Source organism: Piliocolobus tephrosceles, chromosome 17 (genome assembly GCF_002776525.5).
Source record: "Piliocolobus tephrosceles isolate RC106 chromosome 17, ASM277652v3, whole genome shotgun sequence".
NCBI classification, from domain to species: domain Eukaryota; kingdom Metazoa; phylum Chordata; class Mammalia; order Primates; family Cercopithecidae; genus Piliocolobus; species Piliocolobus tephrosceles.
Genome location: NC_045450.1, coordinates 56,353,729 through 56,377,933, shown reverse-complemented (window position 1 = coordinate 56,377,933; position 24,205 = coordinate 56,353,729). Strand labels below are relative to the sequence as shown.

The 24,205-nt window shown below is 43.9% G+C and overlaps 1 protein-coding gene across 1 annotated transcript in view; it reads right to left on the bottom strand.

Moving 5' to 3' along the window:
- Nucleotides 1-12,688: 12,688 nt before the first annotated feature.
- Nucleotides 12,689-24,205, bottom strand: part of ZFHX3 (zinc finger homeobox 3) — a 171,827-nt gene continuing 160,310 nt past the window's right edge. Inside the window, exons 8-9 of the mRNA XM_023210312.2 lie at nucleotides 17,884-23,331; nucleotides 12,689-14,449 (exon numbers count right to left, since the gene is read on the bottom strand). Of these exons, the coding sequence (XP_023066080.1) occupies nucleotides 12,795-14,449; nucleotides 17,884-23,331 (7,103 nt within the window). The 3' untranslated portion in view covers nucleotides 12,689-12,794. The remainder of the gene's footprint in view (nucleotides 14,450-17,883; nucleotides 23,332-24,205) is intronic.

The following is a 24,205-nucleotide window of genomic DNA, read 5'->3' as shown; positions in this document are numbered from 1 at the left end:
GGGCAGTAGGGTTAGCTGTTCCTTCCTCCAGTGCTTTTGCTTTGTAAGGGAGAAGGTCTTGTGAAACAGGCTGTGCTTAATGCTTGTTTCCTAACATTAGCTGATCACCTCCAGTAGGCCTGGTAGAGGCCCATGGAAAAGAGTAGCAAGTGAATGCTACACTCACTTATCTATGTCTGTCCCCACCCTCATCCCAGGTATTCCATACTGAACTAGCCTTCAGTTTGTCATTAATATTTTGTCACATTTGTACTTTATTTTTCCTTATAGGCTGTTAGAGTGGCCCTTTCTCCTATGCTGTGCTAAAGGTAAGGTAGTTGTGAGTCTTCTTTCTTCCTGAAGGGGCTTGCTCCTTTTTGGAATTCAGTTTTCTTCATTGTTATCTAACTTCAGCTCTCTGATGGATGCAGGAAAAATGATACTTTTGTAGATTTCTCTAATTCTGATGCTGTTCTTTTATATCTTTTATCTTTTAAAACTTTTTCATTGGCTCATTTTGAAATGTTTGGCTATATAACTTACCTATTTTATGGGCATGTCTTTTCTTTCATTAACTGCAGGAAGGTTATTCTGCTCTTTACCATTTTTTCTTATAATAAATTTTTATGGAATTCAACCACGGTCCTTTTCTGTTGATCATTTTCATCTGTAACTAGTTTTCTGAATTTTAGGAGGAACAGATAGGTTGGGATAACTTTTTTAGCTTCACAGCTCCAGTGGTCCTTCTAGCTTTATGTTGTTTTCATGAAGCATTCAAGAACATGGCCTCATTCTCCGAGGATTCTTGGTCTCTTCCCCTCCCTTTATCTTCAGTCCCTCTTGCCCCGTCTTGCTCAGTTTGAATTCTCTTGCCTGTAGTTTCTTCTTACTGTGGGTTTTGTCCTAAAAGGGAACTCAGTTTCATCCCTTTCAGATCTTACCAGAGACCCCTTGCCTTGCCCGCAGCCCCCTATCCACACAATTGGAGTATGAAAAACTCTTGTAGCTTTTCAGATCATGTAGCTCCACTAAATGGAGCTCAAGAAGTCTGCATCTGTCTTTTCTGTACTCAATTTCTTTCTATTGCATTTATGCATGACATGGAAATTTCATTGGTATGAGATTTTACGGATAGAAAAATCAAAAAATTTTTCATGTGGCTGAGCACAGTAACCTCAGCACTTTGGGAGGCTGAGGCAAGAGGGTTGCCTGAGACCAGGAGTTTGAAACAAGCCTGGGCAACATAGTGAGACCATGTCTCTATTTAAAAAAAAAAAAAATCCATGTATCTTTCCTTTCCCCTAATCTACCAGCTAGTAAAGACTGAGGCAGATTTCAGACTTCATAATTATCTAACTGTCTATTAGGGTGATATTCTGGTATTTTTTCTAGGTTTAGGGTAAGGCCTAGCTTTCAAATATTCTACAAACATTTCATTTTAATTAGAAAAACATAACCATGTAACTCTTTTGCAATAGTATTTAACACCACCCTTCAACTTGGGGACTGCTATAAAGGATTTTGTCTGGTACTTCCAAATATCTAGACTGTTTTTTATTGTAATCATTTTCTCCCTTAAAAATAAAATATTTACCTTATTCTAGGTTATTCTATCTAAATAAAATGTTTACTTAGCATAGTTTTAATCTGTCCAGTTTAATTTTTAAATTGATTTTGATTCTCCATTACTTCTCTGCTTACTGAAAAATGTCTCTTTCCTTCTACTTTACAGAGGGTTTGGGGACTAAACATATTTTTAACCATTCCATCCTAATTTTATATAATTCCATATATACCCATTCATTCACTTAAGACCTTTCCCCCCTTAGCATAAAGGTGAGAGTGAATACCCTGTATTTCATTCATTCTTTAATTAATTTACTCAGTTACATGAACATTCAATGTAAATGCAGTTTATCAGGCTACCTAAGGATAAGACACATACATGAAGCACTGCCAAACAAGATATTTCATGTGCCACTGTAAGGGATCAGAAAAAGGATTGGGCAGATATGACGAGAGTAAATGTCATGAAATAAATGACATTAGATAAGCCTGTAAAAGTAGAGGGGAAAGTACAGGGCATGTTTGGAAGGTAGGCTGTTTTGGTGGAACAGATTATCCACAGATAAGTATAGTGAGAAAGGGAGCCTGGGCCGGGTGCGGTGGCTCAAGCCTGTAATCCCAGCACTTTGGGAGGCTGAGACGGGCGGATCACAAGGTCAGGAGATCGAGACCACTCTGGCTAACACGGTGAAACCCCCGTCTCTACTAAAAACTACAAAGAACTAGCCGGGCGAGGTGGCGGCGCCTGTAGTCCCAGCTATCCGGGAGGCTGAGGCAGGAGAATGGTGTGAACCCAGGAGGCGGAGCTTGTACTGAGCTGAGATCCGGCCACAGCACTCTAGCCTGGGTGACAGAGCGAGACTCCGTCTCAAAAAGAAAAAAAAAAAAAAAAAAAAAGAAAGGTAGCCTGGAACAAATACTGAGTTATGAAAGCAGGTAATGAGTTAACACTTTAAGAATTTCACTTATCATGGACGTATTATATGCCCAATTTAAGTGTGAACTAAGTTTTGTAAAATAAACAAACATACAGATGGCATTATTTAGGTTTAACCAAAATGACCAGCCTCTGCTGGGGTCTAACTTTTCTCACTTCCTTGTATTACTCAGTGCAGTGAATTCATGTCAGAGTGAGAGCTATACTTTCAAATCAGTGGATTTCTTTGAGCCATATTTGGTTAGCCTGTACAATTATCTGTGTGAAAGAAGACATTGAAAATTTTTTTTTTAAAAGACTATAATAACTTTATGAATAGTGGTAACTCTTGTAGTTAAGGGGAAAGAGCTAATATATTGTTTTAGGGTCAGTCATACATCTGCTCCCTCATATTTCTGGGCCTTCTTACAACTTCAAAACCTAAGAGATGGTTTTCCCACTCTCTGTGGCATTATGGCAAAGCAAAACAGGTGGCTAGAAGAATTCATATGTTTGCCTACCTTTCTTCCACCTCTGATCATTGTAAGCAAAAGGATGAATTAGTTGCAACCTTAATCTTAAGAGGTCAATCAGCACCTTATGTCCAGAGAAGTCTGCTGGGGACTTCAGGTTCCTGTGTTCAAACCTTTTGGGAAATTTCATAAGTGTTGGCAGCACTTTGGAAAGGTATGCAGGACTTTTACCACATATATCTAAAAAATAAATTTGAGTTCAGCTTCTAGCAGAGATGGAATAATAGAGACCAGATGTGCCCTCCCAGCTGAAACAACAACAACAAAAAATACAGAACAAAATATATGAAAGAATGGTTTTCAAGGTACTAGACATCACCCAGTGAAGGACAGTGATCCCAGAGAGATGAGAAACAAACAAGGTGAGCCCTATGATTATCCCATCTTATTGCCTTGAAAGAGTTTCCAGACCACAGCACAGGGTGAGGAACCTGAGAGAAGCCCAGCTGATTCCCTGAGTTGAAGAGATAAAGCTGAGTCTAGGGAGACCAAAGCAGCTCGAATTATTAGGACAACGTGCCACAGGAAAGAGAAAACCTGGAGATCTTAATGGGGTCCCTCATAAGTATTCAGAAAAGTACCAATTACTTTTGGCCCTGGAAAGAACCAGCGGAAAGCAAAAAAGGGAACAGTACTTGATGCTCATACAAGATGGGGAACAGTTCATGGGACATACGAGTAGAGCATCAGCACGATCATTCTTCAGTAGTGGTGGATAATTAGCTGTAGAGTAAATAGTGCTCTGGTCCTGCTCAAAACAAAAACAAGACCCAAAGGGATCACAGTATTTCCAAATAAGTGCATCCCAGAACAAAGCTTAAGGAAATTTATAGGAATACAGAAATATCCAGGACCCAACAAGGTAAAATTTACAATGTCTAGTAGCCAATCAAAGATCGGCAGGCATACAAACAGGCAGAAAAACAATAGCCTTAATGAGAACCATCAACTGAAACTGATCCAGAACTTACACAGATGTTAGAATTAGCATAGGATGATGGTAAACAATTATAAGTAACTGTTTTTTCATATGTTCAAAATTTAAGGAGAAGCATGAAAGATATTTTGAAAGACCCAAATTAAACTTCTCAAGATAAAAGCTTTAATATCTGAGGTGAAAAAATACACTGGGTGGGATTAATGGCAGATTAGAAGAAAATATTAGTGGACCTGAAGGCATAGCATTGGAAACTATCCAAAAGGAAACACACAGAGAAAAGAGTAAGCAAACAAAACAAGAAAGCAAACAAACAAATGAGAAACTTAGAGCATCAGTAAGTAATGGATTAATTTCAAGTGGCCTAATACCTATATAATTGGCATCCCTGTAGGGGCGGGGTGGGGGTGGTAGCAGGGAAAGTGAAGGGAGAAGGGGCAGACAAAATGTGTTTGAAGAAATAATGGCTGAAAAACTTCCAATTTTGATGAAAAGTAATTCCCCACAGATCCAAGAACTCAACAAACCATAAGCACAAGAAACGTGAATGAAACTACACCAAAGCACATCATAATGAAATTGTGATGTGATAAAATCAGTGATAAAGAGAAAATTAAAAGCAACTAGAGAAAAAAATACATAAAAAATAAGGATGACAGCAGATTTGTTATTGGAAACCATGCAAATGAGGCACCAGTGGAGCATTACCTTTAAAGTACTCAAAGAAAAAGAAAAAAAGATATATTACGCTGAATACAAATCACACTTTGCTAACTATTCAAACAGTGTCAAACTTACAACCATGTAACAAATGAAGACACTGTATGATAATGTCTTATCTAGAGGCAGTATGACAAAGCTACATTTATGGGTTGTTATCCTCAGAGAAAAAGAAAAATCACCCACCAGTCATTCTCTAATAGAGAGGCCTCTACTAGCCCTCTGATATCAATATTGGCAACTTTATTTCTAAGGCCATCATTGTTCTGATTAAAAACAGACAAAGTTCACAGATAGGGCAATAGCCTTCTAAAGCCTGTATCCTAAAACCTGATGAGTTCTTACCCGCAGAGGCTATTGTAGAAACACTCTGAGTCTTTTCTCTGTGCTGATTTAGTTTTTATCCATTTTTCCCATGCATCTTTTAAATATTTATTTTGCACCTTACTCCAATAATAGTATTTTAAAAACCTCTTCCTGGGTCTAGGGGTGAAGAGATCCTCTTGCTGCATTCTTTTGCGTGTATTCCCCTTTCAATTTTGTTTCACCTACAATTCATGCGGAGTCTCATTTCAGATGCTACACCTCTCAACTTGTACATCTGAACCACCTCAAATCAGGCAGTGGGCAAACTGTCACAGCGTATTCTATTTTCCCTATTCTGTAACCCCATACATCTAAGTGGCTCATCTTTCAAGGCACGGTGAAACAGACATATGTAGTCTTGGAAACAAAAGCAAACTACAAGCCATCTTTTTCTCATGTCCAAATTAATTACTACATGGTGGGCACTGAAATACTATAATCCAAACTCCTATACCATACTCCTGTACAACTCGTAAGCAGAATCCTCCTAAAGGATCTCTGCACCCTCTGAGATATGTACAGACAGGAAAATATCAGAAATAAACGATGACAGAGGCTTGATGGCACTTAACTTTACAGCTGCAGTACCCAAACCTCTGTGAAGGAAAGCCAGGGTTAGAAAGCAGCAGGTCCAAGGGGTCTACAGAAAGGAGACATGGAGAGGTCATAATGACTGATAGTAACAACCAATTTTTAGCACTTAGTATGTACCAGGTGGTGTCCTAAGCATTTTACGTATATTAGTTTATTTAAAATTCACAACAACCCTATGAAGCAGGTACCGTTACCCTCATTTCACAGTGGGAATAAAGAACTCAATCAAGGTCACCATGATGGAGCCAGAATGTGAACCCTGTGAGTCTGACTCTGGAGCCCCCACTCTAACTCTTCTGTAGTCTCTCAAGAAATAGTGTGATGGGGGAAGAGCACTGGATGAAGGCTAAACACCTGGTTAGTGCCTTCTCCCCTCATTACCTCATTGTCCTGAATACTGGGGATAAATGTCACCCACCTTGTCTACCTTACAGAACATTTCAGGAACAAACAAGAAGTATGTAATTTTACAAAATATTTTTACAAGTGTTATGCAAATATAAGGCATACACAGGAATTAAAAGAGCAGCAATGTGTGAGGGGGCTTAGGAGAGTATTGAGTAGGAAGGCAAGGAAGAATGATGTTAAAAAAAATAAAAGCTGTGAACATTGCAGAGGTAGAGAATAGCCACCGATGCCTTTCTCCACTGTTACTATTAGTTGCTGTTCAGCACTCACTTCTCAGGCCAAGGGATCTTGGCCCAAAAGTAAAACAGTTCATCTGAGATTTTTCATTCCCATGTCAATAAGGGATTGAAAAGTTGAATTAAATAGCCTCTTTGTTCATCTCTTCTACATAGAATAAGAAGTGAACACACATAAAGGATCAAAAGCAAATTTATGTTGCTTATAATTTAAAAAGTCAAGAAGACAGATTCAGAGGAACCCAAGCTTACTGACTAGGACATCCTAAAAACAGATGCCTCTAGTTTAAAAAAAGAATGAAACAGGAAGGAGGGAAGGAAAATACCAACCTTCATCATGAAGACAGGAATGGAAAGCTGCTTTTACCTTACTGTTTCTGAGAGCACTGATTTCTTTGCAAGTTTTTCCAGAACCTTGGCTGTTTCATCCCCAGCAGTAATGTACAGAGGCTGAGTGAGCACATCTGTCCTGCTGTAATTAAAGCTGCAGAGTAGAGCAGCAGGTGCAAAATTCTCATCCTTTTAACTTGACTCTTAAACTGCTTGTGCTCTTGTAACTTAAAGTCTAAACTTGTTAAAAGTAAGATTTGGAAGGTCATTAGTCTGTAACAGGGGTTAGGCACTACAGACATTTCTTTAAAGCAGAATTAGAAACAGCTACCTAACACATATTTGCCATTTTCAGATGTTGCCATTTCATTTTCCAAGGGAGAGAAAGCCATTAATGCAGCCACATGAGGATGATATTGAAGCCAGATTGGAGGACTTCTTTTCCCTTAAGAAAAATAGCCTTTCCAGTAACAGAAAGAGCTTCAGGTCTCTTACCCAGCCCTTCGTTAGTGTAATATAGGTGCTCAGAGATTCTGTGATACAAAGGGCTCAACCATCAATAAAGTTTTGTCTTATTTTCTTGGTAGAAATTTATCCATAGGAGAATTTGAATTGTAGTCACCTTCCTCCAAAGAGCTGAAGCAGCAAAACCTCTCTGCAAAACCAGTTCCATTTAAAATGTTTCAATGCAATCCTGCCAGATCCTAAAATAATTATAGTTTAGAAAGGCAGACGTGGCTTTGGGTCTGAACAAGTTTCATCCTACTGTACCTTTTCAAAGGGTGGAAGAGAGATCAGAAACATTAACTGGGTGCCAAGAAAACATACCGAGATCGAAGCCATCCACTTCTGCAGGAACACCGAAAAGAAAGGTACAACGCTTGGGGAAAGATTGGATTTCATTAGGGACAGTGACGCTACCTATTTGGTGTAGAGGTTCCAGCACTGGCCAGGGAACCACCTTTGCTCCCTGAGCACTAGTAATACCTGTGTCAGTTGTAGAATTCTTTGAAATGTTGAGTTAATAGGGTCACTACTTTTTGAATGCCTGCTGCAGAAACTAAGAAAAATGGCTGTCTGAGCCAGTAGAAGAGGATTTTGTAGCTCAACTCCTGGGGAAGAAAATACTTCTTTTGACAGTGGGCAGATGCTGTAGACCTTATAGTGACATAGCCAGTCTGTAATGTCATCCAGGTCCACTCGCTAAAGTTTTGTAAATTATTTATTCGCTGTGGCTATAAATTAGAGATGAATGGAAGGCCTTCAGGCCTGATCTTAAAGGCACTCCTTATTAATGAAGTTCAAGCATTTGCTGTGGTACAGGAGGGTTTTTGGTAAGAGGACTGAATCATCTCTTGTATGCAGACATTACTTATACTGCTATTGTGCAGACTGGACCTCTCAAGAGAGATTCTGCTCTAACAGAGGTTTGGAAAAGTCCTTTGCTAGGACAGGTAAACGTAGTCGGTCATCCACTTAGTTCAACTTACCATTTGTATCCTTCTGTCATAAACACTAGATCCAATTCCCATTTCAAAAAAGTTGAACCTACCTTTCTCCTGGTTATCAGTAAAACTTTTTTGCCTGCAATTGTGTCAAGCGTAAAAAACTTTCATATAAATATTTGAATTTAAAATCGAGTTGCTATTAGGGCACTCTGGGGCCAAATATCGTTCAAGTTATCAGGCTTACCCCTCCCAATGAAGTAACACAGACAGCATCATGGCCCAAATTGCTGACATTCATGAGCCCCAGGAGATGGGAAATACAAGCATCTTTAGAAACACTAAACAGCTTGTGTACATCCTTTTGTACCTTGGGATAAGTACTCCCTGCACACACAACCTCAAGGTATTCACATTTATACTTTGCCAGCCATCAGCCTCTCTTTTCTGCACACACACATGCATGTGCACAAATCTGGTAACAGAGACAGGAACTTTTGCTCATATTTTTTTTTAATGTATCACAATGAGCAGGAAACATACTTGATGAAATATTTTCAAAGGAGTATATTCAATTACCATCTACAATCAACTTAACTATGACAACAAAGTTTTCGTGACAATTTTTTTTTTTTTTTCAGTTTGAAAGTTCCATGTGGTTCTGTTTGTTAGTCTCCATGTATTTTGGTACAGTTCGAGATCAGCATTGTTACAGTAACAAAAAAGCTAACAAGACTACATTATAGAAAAACACCAAGAACATCATTTTTGGTTTCACTTGCTCTATTTTTTTTTTTTGTTTTTTTTTTTTTTTCTTTTTGTACATTGCAAAGGCTGTTCATATACCTCTTCACCTCAGGGTCACGTTCATTTATGCTTTCTTTCCTACCCAAACTTGCCCCCCTCCCCCCCGAAGAAAGTAAACAAACAAACAAAAAACTAGTCAAAGCTTTGTTTCACAGTGGGCAGTATCTCAGCGCCAACAAACCACCAACTCAATTTATGCTTCTATTTAAAATGTTTTAATTTATTATTTAAAAAAAATATATGTCCATGAACATCAAGTGCACTGGCTTGGGTCACTGCCTCTCTCCTGCAACTTCCTGCCATGCCTGATAAACTCAGGTTTAAACACATGCCGTCTGTTTTACTTTATTTTCAATTGTGTAAAACTTTGGCCACATTCATCTCTTTAAATAGCTTTTAATTAAAAAAATTCCTAGATGTATTAAACTTTTCCTCCTGTAGATGTGTGGTTTTTGGAAGGATGGAGGAAAGATGGATAAAATGACTCCCATTCCGTTGAGTCAGTATGGATAAAATAACTTCCATTCCACTGAGTGCTATGACAGACTGGTGTCTAGAGCACCAACCCATACTATAGGGAGAAAACCAAAAAACGAAGTGTCAATGGAGGTGAAGAACTAATTTAAAAAGCAAGTGGAAATATATCCTACCCAGCTACCTACAATGCAGCAGACAGGAATAAATTCCCCAAGTGAGATCAAGCTAAACAGTTGAGCATTGTAGTGAATTCATGCTTTGTAAATAGCCACGGTGGCTGTCAGCCCACAAACATCTAACTCATGTTTGACCTCTAATGTTCACCATCACTGACTGCTTTGCTACTTCTGGGTTAGTGCTGAGAATTATTCTTACTTTTTTCAATGAACATATATGTGGGCGGTTTAGTTGTAGAGGAAAGCATTAAGGGTGCAACCCACTCCAGGTTGAAACAATCACATAACCCCTCTGATACCACTAGGTGGGTGGAAGCCTGCTCAGCCAATCTATTTAACCACTTTATTGTCGCCAGACACACCCACAGCTCAAGGCATGGCGTAACAAAACACCGACAGTCACTCTGCCTCACAGAGGGAGGATGGCATAGTAGCTCCAAAAAAAAAAAAAAAAAAAAAACCAAAACCCAAACCATCAGGGAGGGGGCAGCAAAATTTTAAAGAAAAGAACTTAAAGTTGAGGGGGGAGGGAAAGGGATAGAAATTGCACTATTACCAAGCAGTATCATTTTTAAAAACAACGTTTTCAGAGAAGACCTAGCAGAATTTGACAGGTAAAGCTAGTGTTAAATTGTTAACTGATATCACATAGAGAACCAAAAACAAAAACAATTTTTTTTCTATATGGTACAGACACAGAGTAACATACAACAGTTAAATGGCAAAAAATATATATATATTTCATAGAGTTACAAACAAGATAAAATAATGGAAAACAAAAAACTGTACAACTTTAAAATTTAAAAATGTTCATCTCAAACACAGGGAGAAATACAAGATTTCTTGTTAAAAGGAAATAGCTTGTTAAAACAGTAAATGTTTTGCGTACTTGCTTTTGACACCTTATGCTACAACTGGATACTGGTATGAATAGTTAGATGGTATTCTTTAGTATTTCTACTTTAAAAAAAAGTTTAAAAAGGAATTTGCACTGTGCATCAGCCTAGTTAGAAATATGTACAACATTTCAGGATCTACAATTTCATTAAACTAAAAACAAATTCATAAAAATAAAATAGTCCCGGCTAAAAAAGAAAAAAAGAAAAAAATCCATTTTCAGATCTTGGAATGCTCCAGTCTTTTGCAAAGTCGATGAGTGGCTTCAGCACTGGGGATCAAGAAGCCCGAAAGGTGACCAATGGAACCTGCATTCACAGTCTTCAAAGTTCCCTTTTGAAACATAAGGAAGAAAATGAAGGGGAGAAGGTTTTCACACTTTGGGGGCAAGGGGAGATGGTTTCTGTTGATGTTTAGCTATGAAAGTGAAACAGCAAAGCATCTATTTGTCTCCAAAATCTATGTTTTAGCAGCACAAAGTTTTCAAAGTTCAGACCGTTTATTTTATTTTATTTTTTACATGAGAAAGGGTGTGTGTTACAGGAATATGGATATTAACATAAACAAGTGCCTCACATACGGTTCCTTTTTTGCTTTCTGTACATTGCTATCTGCTGCTTTGTTGGCTGCGCTCCGGATCACTCGCTGCTCAGACTGCCTAACACAAGGACAAAACTTTGAAGTAAAAAAATGTGTCTTTTGGTATATGGAATTGTCATTAACAGTTGCCTCTCTGCTTGCAGAAGAAGCACATAACAACCTGGGAATCTTGTTTTTCTCTTTCTTTTATTAAAGTAAGTCTTGTTTGTTTAAATCAGAAACAAATTCTCAAGTAACAAGAACCCTTTCCCTTTTTTCTGCATCAGCAGTGAAAGGGTTTGGTTTTTGTTTTAATTTAAAGTTTTTTTTTTTTTTTTTTTTTTTTTTTTCTGAGAGAGGAAAGAAAAAACAAACACAAAACCAAAAACCAAATCCCTAACCAAAAACTTTTTTAGAAAATAAAGTACACAGCCAATTACACAAATGGGAACAAATCCTTTAGTAAAGGAAAAGAATATTTGAAGCATCTACCAAACAAGGAGGAAAAGAAGGGGTACAAAGAAAAGGCCAAAAGAAGGATAAATAAAAAAATAAATGCACAAGGCTAACAGACACAGGTAACTAGAACTATATGCCTTTAAAAAGTTTCAACTCCCCAACCAAAAATAATCTGTGAGGATCCTAATGACCCCTAGAATCCCTTGAAATTCTTTCTTTAGTTTTATAAAATAATTCTGCAGCTCCCTCTAAGAAATGAAGGCAGCTACCTTAAGTGGGAGATTATAGGATGGGAGGTGGGAGAAGGAAAGAGAAAGTGGAATTAAGGGACAAAGCAGGAGAAAAGCTTAGGCGAATCAACGGATTGCAATCTATCTGCTAGGAATGAACAAGACAACATCAAATGAGGAGCTGTCAGCTGGACCATACAAAAAGCTAAATGTACACAAAAGGTTATTTTTTTCCTTTTAAATCTACCATACTGCTTCAGTTCATTTCCAATGCAACAATCTACTCAACACCAAAAATGGTCATATCTATCATAAATACAGAAAGTCAGTTTTTAAAACTTATTTTTTTAAGCTACAAGTCCTCAACACTCTTTGTGTGTGGGGGTTATTTTTTTTTTTTTTTCTGAAAGTGGGAGTGCTTAACTTTTCCCCTTGAAATTGGCTTCAGCAGAAAAGCTATCCTTAAAAATCCCCAGAAAGCTAAAGCAGTTCACATTGTTTTTCTTGAATACTTTCTGCCCGTTTTTAAATTAACAAAACAAAAAATCTTTTCTGGAACAAAAAAAAACTGAAAAAAATATTAATATATAAAAAAATGATTCTGAAAACAGAACAAAGTGTGAGCGATTGACCTGAGAATAAAAAGACATTACATTTCTTTTTTTCTTTTAGCAAGCCATTGGTATCTGAATGCTAAGATAGCAAGAAATTTAAAACTGTAACAAGGTGGACTGCTTTCCCATACAGTGCATGCCGGGCTCCTCTGTGCTATCAGCGTGGGGCGTTTATTGAAAAGGGGCAAATATACAAGGGGTTTAAGCTCCAAAGACATTAGGGAGGCCCTGCGGACTTCTGTTTCCCAGACCAATAGTACCTTCAAAAGGACACAATGTAACAAGTTAGGGCTTTTTTTTTTTTTTTTTTTTTTTTTTAATATTAAAAGAAAAAAAAGACAAGAATGTAAAATCACCGGCATAGATAGGTATATGGGAAAACAACCCACGCTTTTTCTTTTTTTTTTTTTTTTTTTTTTTTTTTTGGTTAGAAGCTTTGGAATTGCAGTTAGTCTATTTCTGAAATTGGTTTGTTATTAATTTTTGTATTTAAATTCATTTGTTTGTATTGTTCATCTTCAAAGCTTACAATCTGAAGGTGTCCGTTCCTACACTGGTCAGACCACTGTCCTTGGGGCAGCTGGGGTCTTTGGGACCCTCCACCGGGCTCGCCGGTCCGTCGGACTTTTGGCTGAGATCCGTGTCAGACTCCTCCGAATAGTCGTCTGTTGGCATCGAGGGCTGAACCCCTGAGGTGCTGCATGAACTTGAGGTAACCGTTGAAGATGAGGAGAGAGGAGGAAAAGAAGGGGGCTTCGCTGCCGAAGCCCGGGAGACCACTTGCGGCCAAGACTTCCTGGAGGCGTGGGGGGAAGCGGAGGAGGGGGTGGCGGCCGACGGGGGAGGGGGGCTGTCGTTTGAGTGAGCGGCAGACTGCGAGGTAGATGCGGTGCTAGGATCGGGGAAGCAGGCAGAGTGAGGTAATAAACTAGGGTGCTCTTTGGCGTTTCTTGCTGCTCTCGTGATTGTTCTGTGTTTGTGCAAGGCCGACTCGAGATGTTGACTCAGAGCTTCCTCCCCACAGAGCGCGCTCTCGCACGCCAGGCAGTGGTACGAGCCGCCGCCGCCGCCGCCACCACCGCCGCCGCCACTGCCGCCGCCGCCGGTGGGGACGTGAAGCACCATCTCTTGCAGGTTCACCACAGACTGGCCGAAGAAGCAGAGGGACTTCAGGTGGCTCCTCGCCGCCTCCTCGTCGCCAAAGCCCGCCTGGCACTTGCGGCAGACCAACTTGTACTGCACCTTTGGAACAATGAAGGGGTCGTAGAGGGAGTCCGCACTTTTGCTTTCTGCTTCTGGCTCTTCAGGGGGTTTCGGCAGGAGGGGGGACACCTCACGGGGGACGTTTTTCTGTTCTTCTGGTTTGGGGGATTCTTTGGCAGGGTCTTTGTCTGGGGAAGCAGCCCCCGAGGGGACTGGGGTTTGGCTTGCTTTGGGCTGCTGCTGCTGCACTTTTTGCTGCTGCTGCTGCTGTAGTTGCCGCTGCTGCTGCTGTTGAATTGCCTCCTGCAGACTCTGCTGGTATTGCTGGTACTGCTGCAGTAGGGAGCCCGGGGACAGCCCCATCAGGGCCTGCGACAGTGCAGGGCTGTAGGGGAACAGGCCTTCCATGCCATACATAGGCTGCAGGTACCCGCTCTGCAGGGCGCCAGGGATCTGGGGAGCATAATAAGGAGAAAAGCCTGGTACAAAGTAAGGAAGGAACTGGCTCGTGAGCAATGCTGTGGGGTCGGAAGTCAAGGCCGCCTGCAGGGCCTGCAGCTGTGCAGGGTCCACCGCATACTCCATGGTGGGCAGCGGGGCTGAGATCGTGGCTGCAGCTGCCGTGGGGGCTTCTCCTTTCTCCTTCTTGGGGACAGGCAGGGGTTCCCCTTTCCCTTTGTGTGCCTTTTCCTTCTCCTTTATTTTCTCACTGTCTTTGTCCTTGCGTTGCTGCTGCTGTTGTGGTGGGAGTTGTGGTGTGGGTGGCGGCTGGGCTGCTGGCGGCGGGGGAGGCTGCTGCACCTGTGGCTGCTGCTGAGGAGGTTGCTGAGGGGCCATCGCCATGGTGGCTTGTGCTGGGGTTGGGGAGCTCAGCGATGCTGAGGACGGTTTATTTGGTAATCCAGATGTGGGGAGACCAGGGGAAGGAACAGTTGTGCTGGGCAGACCCATCAAGTTCGGCTTAGGAGATGTTAAAGCTGAAAGGAATGGAGACAGAAATCACCGGTCAGTCTGGGCAGGGGTAGGGCTGAAGCTCAAGACATTTTACCAGTGTCACTGGCACACAGTCTGAGATGTCAAGGCTTGAAGGATCCTCTCAAAACCAACGTTTTCAACAGAAGTATCCCACCAGGCTCAGGGCTGGACAACCTTTTATTCTAATGAGGACTCAGTCCTGGGTCAGCTCCCATGCTTCCCCTTTCAGCCAAACAACTTCCAACACCTTCCTGCCCAATGTGCCACACCTGCTAGTTCACATTTTCTTTGCCAAGCACTCCCAGCTCCCATTCACTCTGCCCAACTGCAATTAGTCTAGAGGCCCCAAAGCTAGCTGTTTCTAGCTGGGGCCCATTTGCACCAAAGGCCTTCATCACAGAAATAGTATGGCCACGAGGTCCCCAGAGAAGTTATCTGGAGGAGAGTGACAAGAGAAGAGAGAAGAGAACAAAAGCAAGAAAGCTAGCACGGCCACATGAACAAACAAAACAGGCTCTACATGTGTTCCCCCTCTCTGACCTCTGTTGCTGCAGTTGACTGGATGCTTTGGGAGGGTAGAGAGATGATGATGAATGCGAAAGTGTGGAGGAAGGGCCTGGGAAGAAATAAGAACAATCCATTCAGGGAAAATTGCTTCCGTGCCTTGGCCCAGCTGATCTGCTTCAACAAGTCTACTGAACAGTATAACCACCTAGGAATAGGATTCTGGAATCTGCTGGAGAAATGACCACCTGCTCTTCCTGCCCATTTGAATGATAACACAGGAGGGCCAGTGGGACTGTAGACAGTTAAGAAACCACCACAGGAAAAGGAGAAAAGCCATGTCAGAAAATGGAACAGTCCAAGGTACTGACACCAATTCCCAAGACATCACAACCTACCCCAAACACCACTGCCTATGGATAGCAAAGGTCTCTGACCGTGTTACCAGGCCCTCATGGACTAGAGCCCCATCCTTGATCGTACTCACCCCTAATCTACCACCAACCACTTCCTGTAATACCTTCCCTGACCCATAGCTATCTCCTGGTTTGAGTCATCATTTCCAAGGTAATGCAAGAGGGTGTTGCTGTGGATGCTACTCCAAGCTTCAGGTGTGTTGAAACTAGCAAGATAGTAGGGAAGGACAGCATGGGGGTGGCATGCAGAGTGTGCTGGATGATGAAAAGCTGAGGAAACAGACAGGAGGATCCCACAGGCAACAACTCTCAGAACACCTCTATATTCACCATATCCAAGAAACTAGATGGTACGTACATCTCTTCAGAGGACACCAAAATGCAAAATCAAAACAATCTTATTTCATCTGGATCACCTTCTGCTAGAAAGCTGGGGAAGGACTTCCATAACATGACACTGAGGAAACAACAGCCAGAAAAAGCACTCTGAAGCCCAGACCTGGGGGAAGACTGCTAATTTCTGGCTATCGTGGTACAGTGTTCACCATCAAAACCCTCATATTTCAGATGGAAATAACAAGATTGCTTCAAATTGCCAATCCCAAACATCTGTAAATACTGGATAGCTAAGGAGGAAGGTTCCTTCAGCATCTCATCATCACTGGCTCATACTGGGTGCTGTGGAAGCAGCACATAGCACTGGTCAGCATCTCATCATCACTGGCTCATATTGGGTGTTGTGGAAGAAGCACATAGCACTGGGAGCCCAGAGGCCTGGGTGGGAGCTCTAGCTCCTACCCTAGCTTGTTGAATGGTCTCGATCTCTCTGGGCCTCAGATTTCTCATCTGTAAAACAAGCAGAATAAATCATACATTCTGATTCTCCTTTTTTCACATTAGTATGATGTGTTAAGCCTTCCCAAGCCCCTCTGCCAGGGTTTTGGGCTGCAGGGGTAATTAAGTGATGTGCTGTTTTCCATAGTTTGTTTCCTGGCTTATGTCTAGCTGGCTTTCTGTGACATGACTTGTCAACACATATAAGCAACAACTTCTATGTCTTAATGCTTTCTTATTCTCTTTGAGTAAGAAATGGGGACCAGGAATGCAGTAGCTTCATGTTTGGTAAAACACCACCCAAAGTGTAAAATGTGGAACTAATTCAACCAGAAACTAAGACTGCTGTGGGAAGCATTACAGCTGCTTTAACCCCTGGGAACAGGGACACATTTTGAAGGCAAGGTAGCATTAGGAGGAGTTCTTCGGAAAACAGGAACCAATCAATTCAGGCCATTGTGGGGGAAATTTGCAGACTTATGTCTAAGCCTAACAGGACCCTGGAGGTGAAGGTCCAATTTAGCAAAGACGGCTGGATCCAGAGAAGATGTGAGGACAGAGAAGGGAAAACGAGAGGTATGTAGGAAGAACTGCAGAACTCCCTATTGAGACTATAAGAGTGCCAACCAAGTATTTATCATTCTCAATGATCAGGAGCAAGGAAAGGGAAATGGGCAAAAGGAAAAAAAAGAGGTGACTGAGGACCTCTGAAACATGCATCAGTATTTTAGCAGAACCATGTTGCCCAATACAAGATTCCTGGTCAGTGCATTCAAGTAGAACAGTCATCTTGTTAGAAACAGCCACTACTGTTCTGGCTAGAAGAGAACCCCAACATTAAGGATCTACCACATAAGAGCTTCTTTCTGATAGCAGTTCTTTTTTTGTTTCTTTTTTGAGACAGAGTCTTGCTCTGTTGCCAGGCTGGAATGCAGTAGCACAATCTTGGCCCACTGCAACCTCTGCCTCCAGGGTTCAAGCGATTCTCCTGCCCCAGCCTCCCAAGTAGCTGGGACTACAGGTGCATACCACCACACTCAGCTAATTTTTGTATTTTTAGTCAAGACGGAGGTCTCACCATGTTGGCCAGGCTGGTCTCGATCTCCTGACCTCATGATCTACCCGCCTCGGCCTCCCAAAGTGCTGGGATTATAGGCATGAACCACTGCGCCTGGCCCTAATAGCAGTTCTTTTGCCACTGTAGCTTTCTCAAGAAGGCAGGGACCCTAGGTGAGAGCAAAGAGTTGATTTAAATGCTCTTGGACCAGTTTTCTTAGGGCATAATCCAGAATTAGCTAGGACTAACTCAGGTGTCTTATATTTACAACAAATATCTCGACAGGATCAGCATCTCCACAAGGACTGAATGAAAGGATCTATGATGGAAACTTGTTTCTTGAAATATTCCAGAAATTAGTATACCAGGACCCTCAAGTTTTTCCCTATTAGAGTGGATAAGAGTGGTTTCTAAGGAGACTGTTCCAACCAGGAGATCCCATCCCTGACACACCAGCACTTGAGAGAATCAACAGGAATGAACTGAAGTCTTGTTGCTTTTAAAGAACTAGAAAGGGAAACTTCCCATCTGCCCTGCATTTAGAGGGTTTGGGTGGTATCCACAGAACAGAATGCTGACTGGGCATCTATTTAGCCCTGAAACAATCTGCTAGAGCAGAACCCACCTGTGTTGGATGGAGTAAAGCCTGGCAAGGAGGGGCTGTTGAGGCCCGGGAGCAACACGGGAGGAATGCCCTGGAGCGCTGGATACGCTGTAGGAAGGTTAAGGGCCTGAAGAGGGGCATTGTCAAACATCCCTTGCTGCTGAGCTGCCAGTCCAAGGACCTCATTGGCCTTTTTAATCCGGTCCAACTCTTGTTGAGCCATCAACTGACGTACGGTGGCTGGATCAAAGTATTCTTTCTCCTTATCCAACTGGCTTCCAATGGTGTCTTTAACTTTGGAGATATGCTGTTGGGAAAAGATATGGTCACGTACAGACAGCCGAGCGCTGTACTTGATGCCACACAAAGTGCACTCTGTTTTGGGTCCCTCGTAACTCGTTTGGTTTATACCAAAATGCTTGGCCATGCTTAACTTGGACTTCTTTTCTTTTGCCCGGGCATTCTGGAACCAGACCTGAACGACTCTCTTTGGCAGTCCAATGTCATTGCCCAGGACCTCACATTCTAGCATAGTGGGTGTCCTGTAGTCATTAAAGCATGACTTGAGGACCTTCAGCTGCAGATTGGTCATCTGAGTGCGAAAACGTTTCTGCCCAGGCCGATCCCCGCTGTCACCAGATTTGCCTGCAGATCCACTCGCACCAGGACTTGGGGAGCAGGGGTCTGCAAGGCTTGAGGTTTCACTGTAGTCCACTGTACCTTCATTGTCATATTCCTTGCTATAAAAGCTTGGGGCTGGGCTGACCAGACCAGATGACAACCGATCTTCATACTCGGACATTGCCATCATGGCCGCTTTGGTCAGCCCTTCGTTGGGTGCAGAAGAGGATTTGGTTTCAGTTGCTATTCCCGTTGCACTGTCATTATCTGCATTGCCCTCGTCTCCAGTTGTGGTATCTGTGATTGCTGTGTTCACAGAGGAACAGTCATCATTGTCCAGCTTAGTTTGGTCAAAGTTTAGATTAACTGAGGACATGGAGGGGCTTTCAAAGTCTTCAATCCCTTCCACCTTAATGGAGGAAGGGCTTAGAAGAGTTCTGGGCGACAATTCCATGGTTTTACTCACAGGTGAGAGGGGGACACCCTGACCATCACTACTGCTTGGGGGTAGGTGGGAAAAGCTAGTTCCATCAAAAATATCTCCTTTCATCTGGAGTCCCCCATCACAGTCTAAGAGCATTGCAGACAGAGTTAGGTTGTAGCCAGCTCTCTTGGCTTCATGCCAGTGACGGGACCGGATATGAGCCTCGAGAGCAGTCTTGGCTTTGAAGAGCGCTCTGCAAAAAGGGCATCTCCTGTGGGCCTGCGCTGGGCCTACAGCCCGGAACTGTCCTTTCCTTTCCCGAGCTCGGGTGTTCTGAAACCAGACTTGCACCACACGTTTCTTCAAGCCCACCTCGTGGGCAATGTGATCCAACATCTTTCGAGTCGGATTGGAATCCAGTAGATACTTCTGGTAGAGAATTTCTAGTTGTTCCGGTGTGATGGTGGTTCTCAAACGCTTGTCTCTCTGAGGCTCTTCTCCTCCCGTCCCACTGTCGTTTTCGCCAGGGCTTGCACTGGCCTTTTCCTCCAGCTTCCTCTTGAGAGTGTTCATCGTGGAGGTTGGAGTTGAAGGAGAAGTGGCTGAGCTTGCTGGAATCTGAGGTATGGCCCCAGAGAGCAGCTGGCTGGCCAGGAGTGGGTTACTGGGATCAAAGAGCATGAAAGGCATATCCAGGGACCTATCCAAAAACTGGGGGTGGATGAACTGGTTCTGCGCACTCAGGAAGTGGAGCTGCTGATGCTCCTGCCAGTGCTCAAATGATGGAAATGCCAACTTACACTGGTCACACTGGTACGGGATTAGCTGAGGAGGTAGGTTTGCCAGCTGTTGAGGAGTTGATGTGTGGAGGGGCTTGAGGGGCAGGTGGGAGAGCTGGGAAGGACTGGGGCTCGACTGGGGTAAGGGGCACTGCGGAGGGGGCGCTTGCGGAGGAGGCTGTGGCAACGAAGGCAGGGACGCCAACTGGGGGAGCTTCTGCTGGGGGGTGTTGGTCTTCTGCTCGGGCTGCTCTTGCTGCTGCAGCTCTGGCTTTGGTTGTCCTTGCTTTTCTTGGGTTTGGTTTGACTGTGCACTGGGAGCTTCCGCCAGCTTTGGTTTCTCATCGCCTGCCTCTGTTTTTGAATTGAAGGTGGCCAGTTCCTCAGCCTCTGCTGTAAGCTGCAAGAAAGCGGAGGTAGCTGTGTTATTGGCTGATGGTGCTGGGGCACTGTAAGCCTGTGAGGGCATCGGGGTACTGCAGGATGAGCTGGTAGGCGTCAGGATTTCCATGGCATCCATGGAATCCTCATTTTGGCTGTCGTCCTGTCCCTCTTCATCCTCATCCTTGTAACACAGCTTCTTCTGGTGCTTGATGAGATCAAAGATGCGCTGAAACACCAGGCTACATTTTTTGCACTGGTAGTTCAAGTTGCTTGTTCTAATGTATCTATCGTTTGTAAGCTCACGCCGCTCTCCATCTTTGCCCTCTCCCTGATTCTCATAATTCTTCCTGGCCTTCTGTCGGGCATTCTGAAACCACACCACTATGACTCGGGTTGGAAGGTTCAGTAAATTAGAGAGTTGCTCAAATTCATCATCCTTTGGGTAAGCATTGGCATCAAAGAAGTCCTGTAAGACCCTCAGCTGGTAGTCTGTAAACCTTGTTCTTGAAGACCTCTTGCTTCCCCAGTACTCCTGCTTCGGCGGTTCCGGCGAAGGGGGCCGGGAATCAATCTTGAGCTCCTCCAGGCTGGTGATAGGAGGATTACTGAAGTTGTAAGGGGAGTCCTTGTTACGCTGCCTCTCTTTGAAGAGGGTGTTCCTGAACCAGTGCTTGATCACTTTCTGGGGCAACCCAGACTTGTCTGCCATCTCTTTGATTTGCTCTTCACTGGGGGAGTTGTTAATGTCAAAATATTGCCGCAAGACTCGGAGCTGATCATCCGTGATCCTGGTGCGAGGCCTCTTGTTCTGCTGCTGGAGCAGAGTTGGATTGAGCTGATGCTGGTACAGCTGGGCCAGGTCCGCAGGCAGAGGCTCCACAGGTCCCAGCTGTGGGGGTAGCTGAGCTGGCAAGGTCTGCAGTGGCATCGTCTGCATCATCAGCGGCGAGAAGATGGGCAGCTCCATGGGCATGGAGAGCTGGGTGAGCGGCACTGATGGCTGGGCCGGTGCAATCGAAGGTGAGGTGATGGGCGGGGCTGATGCGGGGATGGCTGGCGTGGACGCCGGCTGAGGCGGTGCTGCCGGAAGTGGGGGTGGAGGGGGTGGAGGGGGAGGTGGTGGTGGCTCTGGGGTCTGAGGCCTCAGTGGGTACAGTTTATCATAGTGGTCTCTGTACTGTTTGGCAAACCTCTCGAGCTGTTTGAAGGGAAAGTAATTCTGGTGAACGTGCTCTTGATGACTCTTTAAAATCAAGATGTTGGAAAACAACTTGCCGCAGGAGTCACACTCGAGCTTTTCCAGGTTCTCTCCTTGGTCAGTCTTCCCATTCTTTTTCTGCACCTTCTGCTTGTTCTCATTATACTGAATGACCAACTCAAAGCCAAAGTTCTCCAGCAGGGCCTTGGTGGCATTCCCTCTGGCATCTGAAGCAATGCGTGGAGGGAGCATGGAAGGCTCAGAACTACCCCCTGGTGCCAACTCTTTCTTCTCTTTGGCCTTCAAGGCATCTGGCAGTGTTTCCTTCAGACCAGTGTTGCCCTCTCCCCCCTCGGCACTGTCCCGCTCTCTCTGGCTTTCTTTTTCCTTTTCTTTGATGACCAATTTGTTCTTCTTTTCGGGGTGCTGGCTTGGCTGAAGGAGGGCAGAGTGACTCTGGGCTATAGAGAGTTGGTTCTGCTGCTGCTGCGGCAAGATCTGCTGATGGCTCTGCTGTGGGACCTGAACCTGAGCCTTCAGATCTTCCAGCAGGCCTGGGCCTGTCCCAGTCAGCGTCAGTGCCCCGCTGGTCACTGGCAAGCTCACCTCGGGGTTAAGCTGGAACTCAGCACTGGGGATGTAGAAAGGGAAGAGGAGGTGCTGCTGCTGCTGTAGTTGCAGCAGGGTCTCAGTCGTCATGGGGAAGTGAGGAAGGAGGGTGGGGTTAAACAGCTGAGACTGGAGCAGGGCAGCCTGTTGCTGCAGCTCCTGCTGCAGGTGAGCTTGAACTTGAGCCTGGGCCTGGGCCAGTGTTTGTGCTTGTTGTTGTTGTTGCTGTTGCTGCTGCTGTTGCTGCTGCTGCTGTCTGGATGCAATCATATCTGCCAGTTTCTTCCGATTGGCCTCCTTGGGCTCTGAAGGGGAAGCGATGTTGGCACTGATAGGATTCCCCAGGGGTGGCATCCCTACACTCTCAGGGGGCACTTGGCTCAGTAAGTTGGAGCTTGGAGCAATGCCAGCACTGCTTGGATTGGAGGTGGTAAAGGTGTTACTGCCACTGGTGCTCACAGGACTTGGCGTGGAGGAGCTCAAGGAGATACTGCTGCTATTCCCAGTCCCATTGCTGCTGCCACTTGCAGCCTCCAGCTTGGCTGCCCGGGCCTTGGTTTGATGTAACACAGACCTCATATGGATCTCCAGAGTGGAACTCTGGCTGTAGGCCACATTACAAGTGTTACACTTAAAAGGTTTGTTGTCCGGGCTGCTGGTGGGTTCTGGCTGACCGGTTGCTGATTCTTGAAGGGCTCTCTTTAACTTATGCAGGTGGGAGACAGAATTGTAGTGTACTAGCAGGATATTCTTTTGAGTGAATGATTCCTTGCAGACGGTACACTTGTAAGGGCGAGAAGGGTCTAGGAATTTTTCCATAGTAAAATTGGGACCTTTTCTGAAAGGCAGAGCTCTCTTTGGCTCTGAGCCCGAGTCTTCCTGTACTGACCCAGAGTCACTGCCCGTAGGGCTCTGTTTATCTTCCAAGTCACTCTCTTCCTCCTTGTCTTCCTCAACAATTATGGTATGGTCCTCAGCCAGGGTGGGGTCTCCCATTGCCAGGAGGTCCCCATTGGCCAGAAGGCCACCATAAAGCTGTTGGATGTCAGCCTCACTCAGCTCCAGGTGGCTTGTCTCGAGGTGCTTCTTCAGAGCCTGGAAAGTTCGGAAACTGCGCTGACAAAGACAGCACATGGTGGCAGCTCTGATCACATGGTACTGAGAATGGAGCTGCAACTTTTCAATGGTCTTGAAGGCCAGGCTGCACTGATTACAGCGGTACTTGTACACATGGCGATCTGACACCGGCAGCTGAGGCCTCTTGGCATGCACTTCATTGAAATGCGTCTGAAGGGCAGCAGAAGTTTTGAAAACCTGGTTGCACCCCTTCTTCCAGCAGAGGAAGCCTGAGTCTTCTCTCACAGAGCCTGGGTCAGCAGGGGAGGGTTTCAACTCTCCGCTTTGCTCTGTGCTTGCGGATGGCAAGATGTTCTTTCCCAGATCCTCTGAGGTTTCTGTTAAAAAAAAAATATATATATATATCAAACCCAAAGATAAAGAAGGCTTTGTTTCAAGGATGACACCCAGAGCGGTCTACCTAGTCAGGCCTCATGAACACAGAATCTGATGATGAGGGAAGTGCCCAACCTGAATGGCAAAATCTGTGCAGAGCGCCTCCTGCTTTCTTTTGTTCCTCCAATAGAGCACATATTATAAACAGGGTGCACATGAACAGAGATGAATAAAAGGAAATACAAAAAGTTTCAATGCATAATAGACCCATGTCATATCACAGATCTAACAGTCTTTTAAATAGCATTTAATTGCTTGACTCAGAATCCTCAATTTCTCAAGAACTGGTTTGAAGGTTACTGATCTTAGACTGGATTTCCCTTTTATGTTCATCTTTTATGTAATAAGAATTTAGCACAGTAGATCTGAAGTGTAGAATATGTGAATTAATGCTGTCCTAAGTTGTGAGGAATTTGTAATACAAGAAATTTGGGGATACATATTTGTAGGCATTTAATCTCTTATTATAATGTGACTTCTGATTGCCATCTCTATTCAATAAGCAATGAACATTCAAGTGTTCAATTATTTAAAATACACTTTTTTTCCTACAACGAGATCATCACACCCATAAATACCGAGACCCTTTATCAGGTCATTTGTCCATTGTCTGATATGGAAAACTCACAAGAAAGAGAGGAGGCGGGGCGCTAGTGTGGCCAACTCTTCCCACCTTAGAAGTGAAAGATGTAGGACAGCCTCACAGAGGTCTAACCATCCATCTAGCCAGGAAGCACTATGTGGCACCAACTATTGCAGCATACATGTCTACAACAGTGTTCTTTCCAAAGGCACCTCTGTGCTTCATCCTAAGCC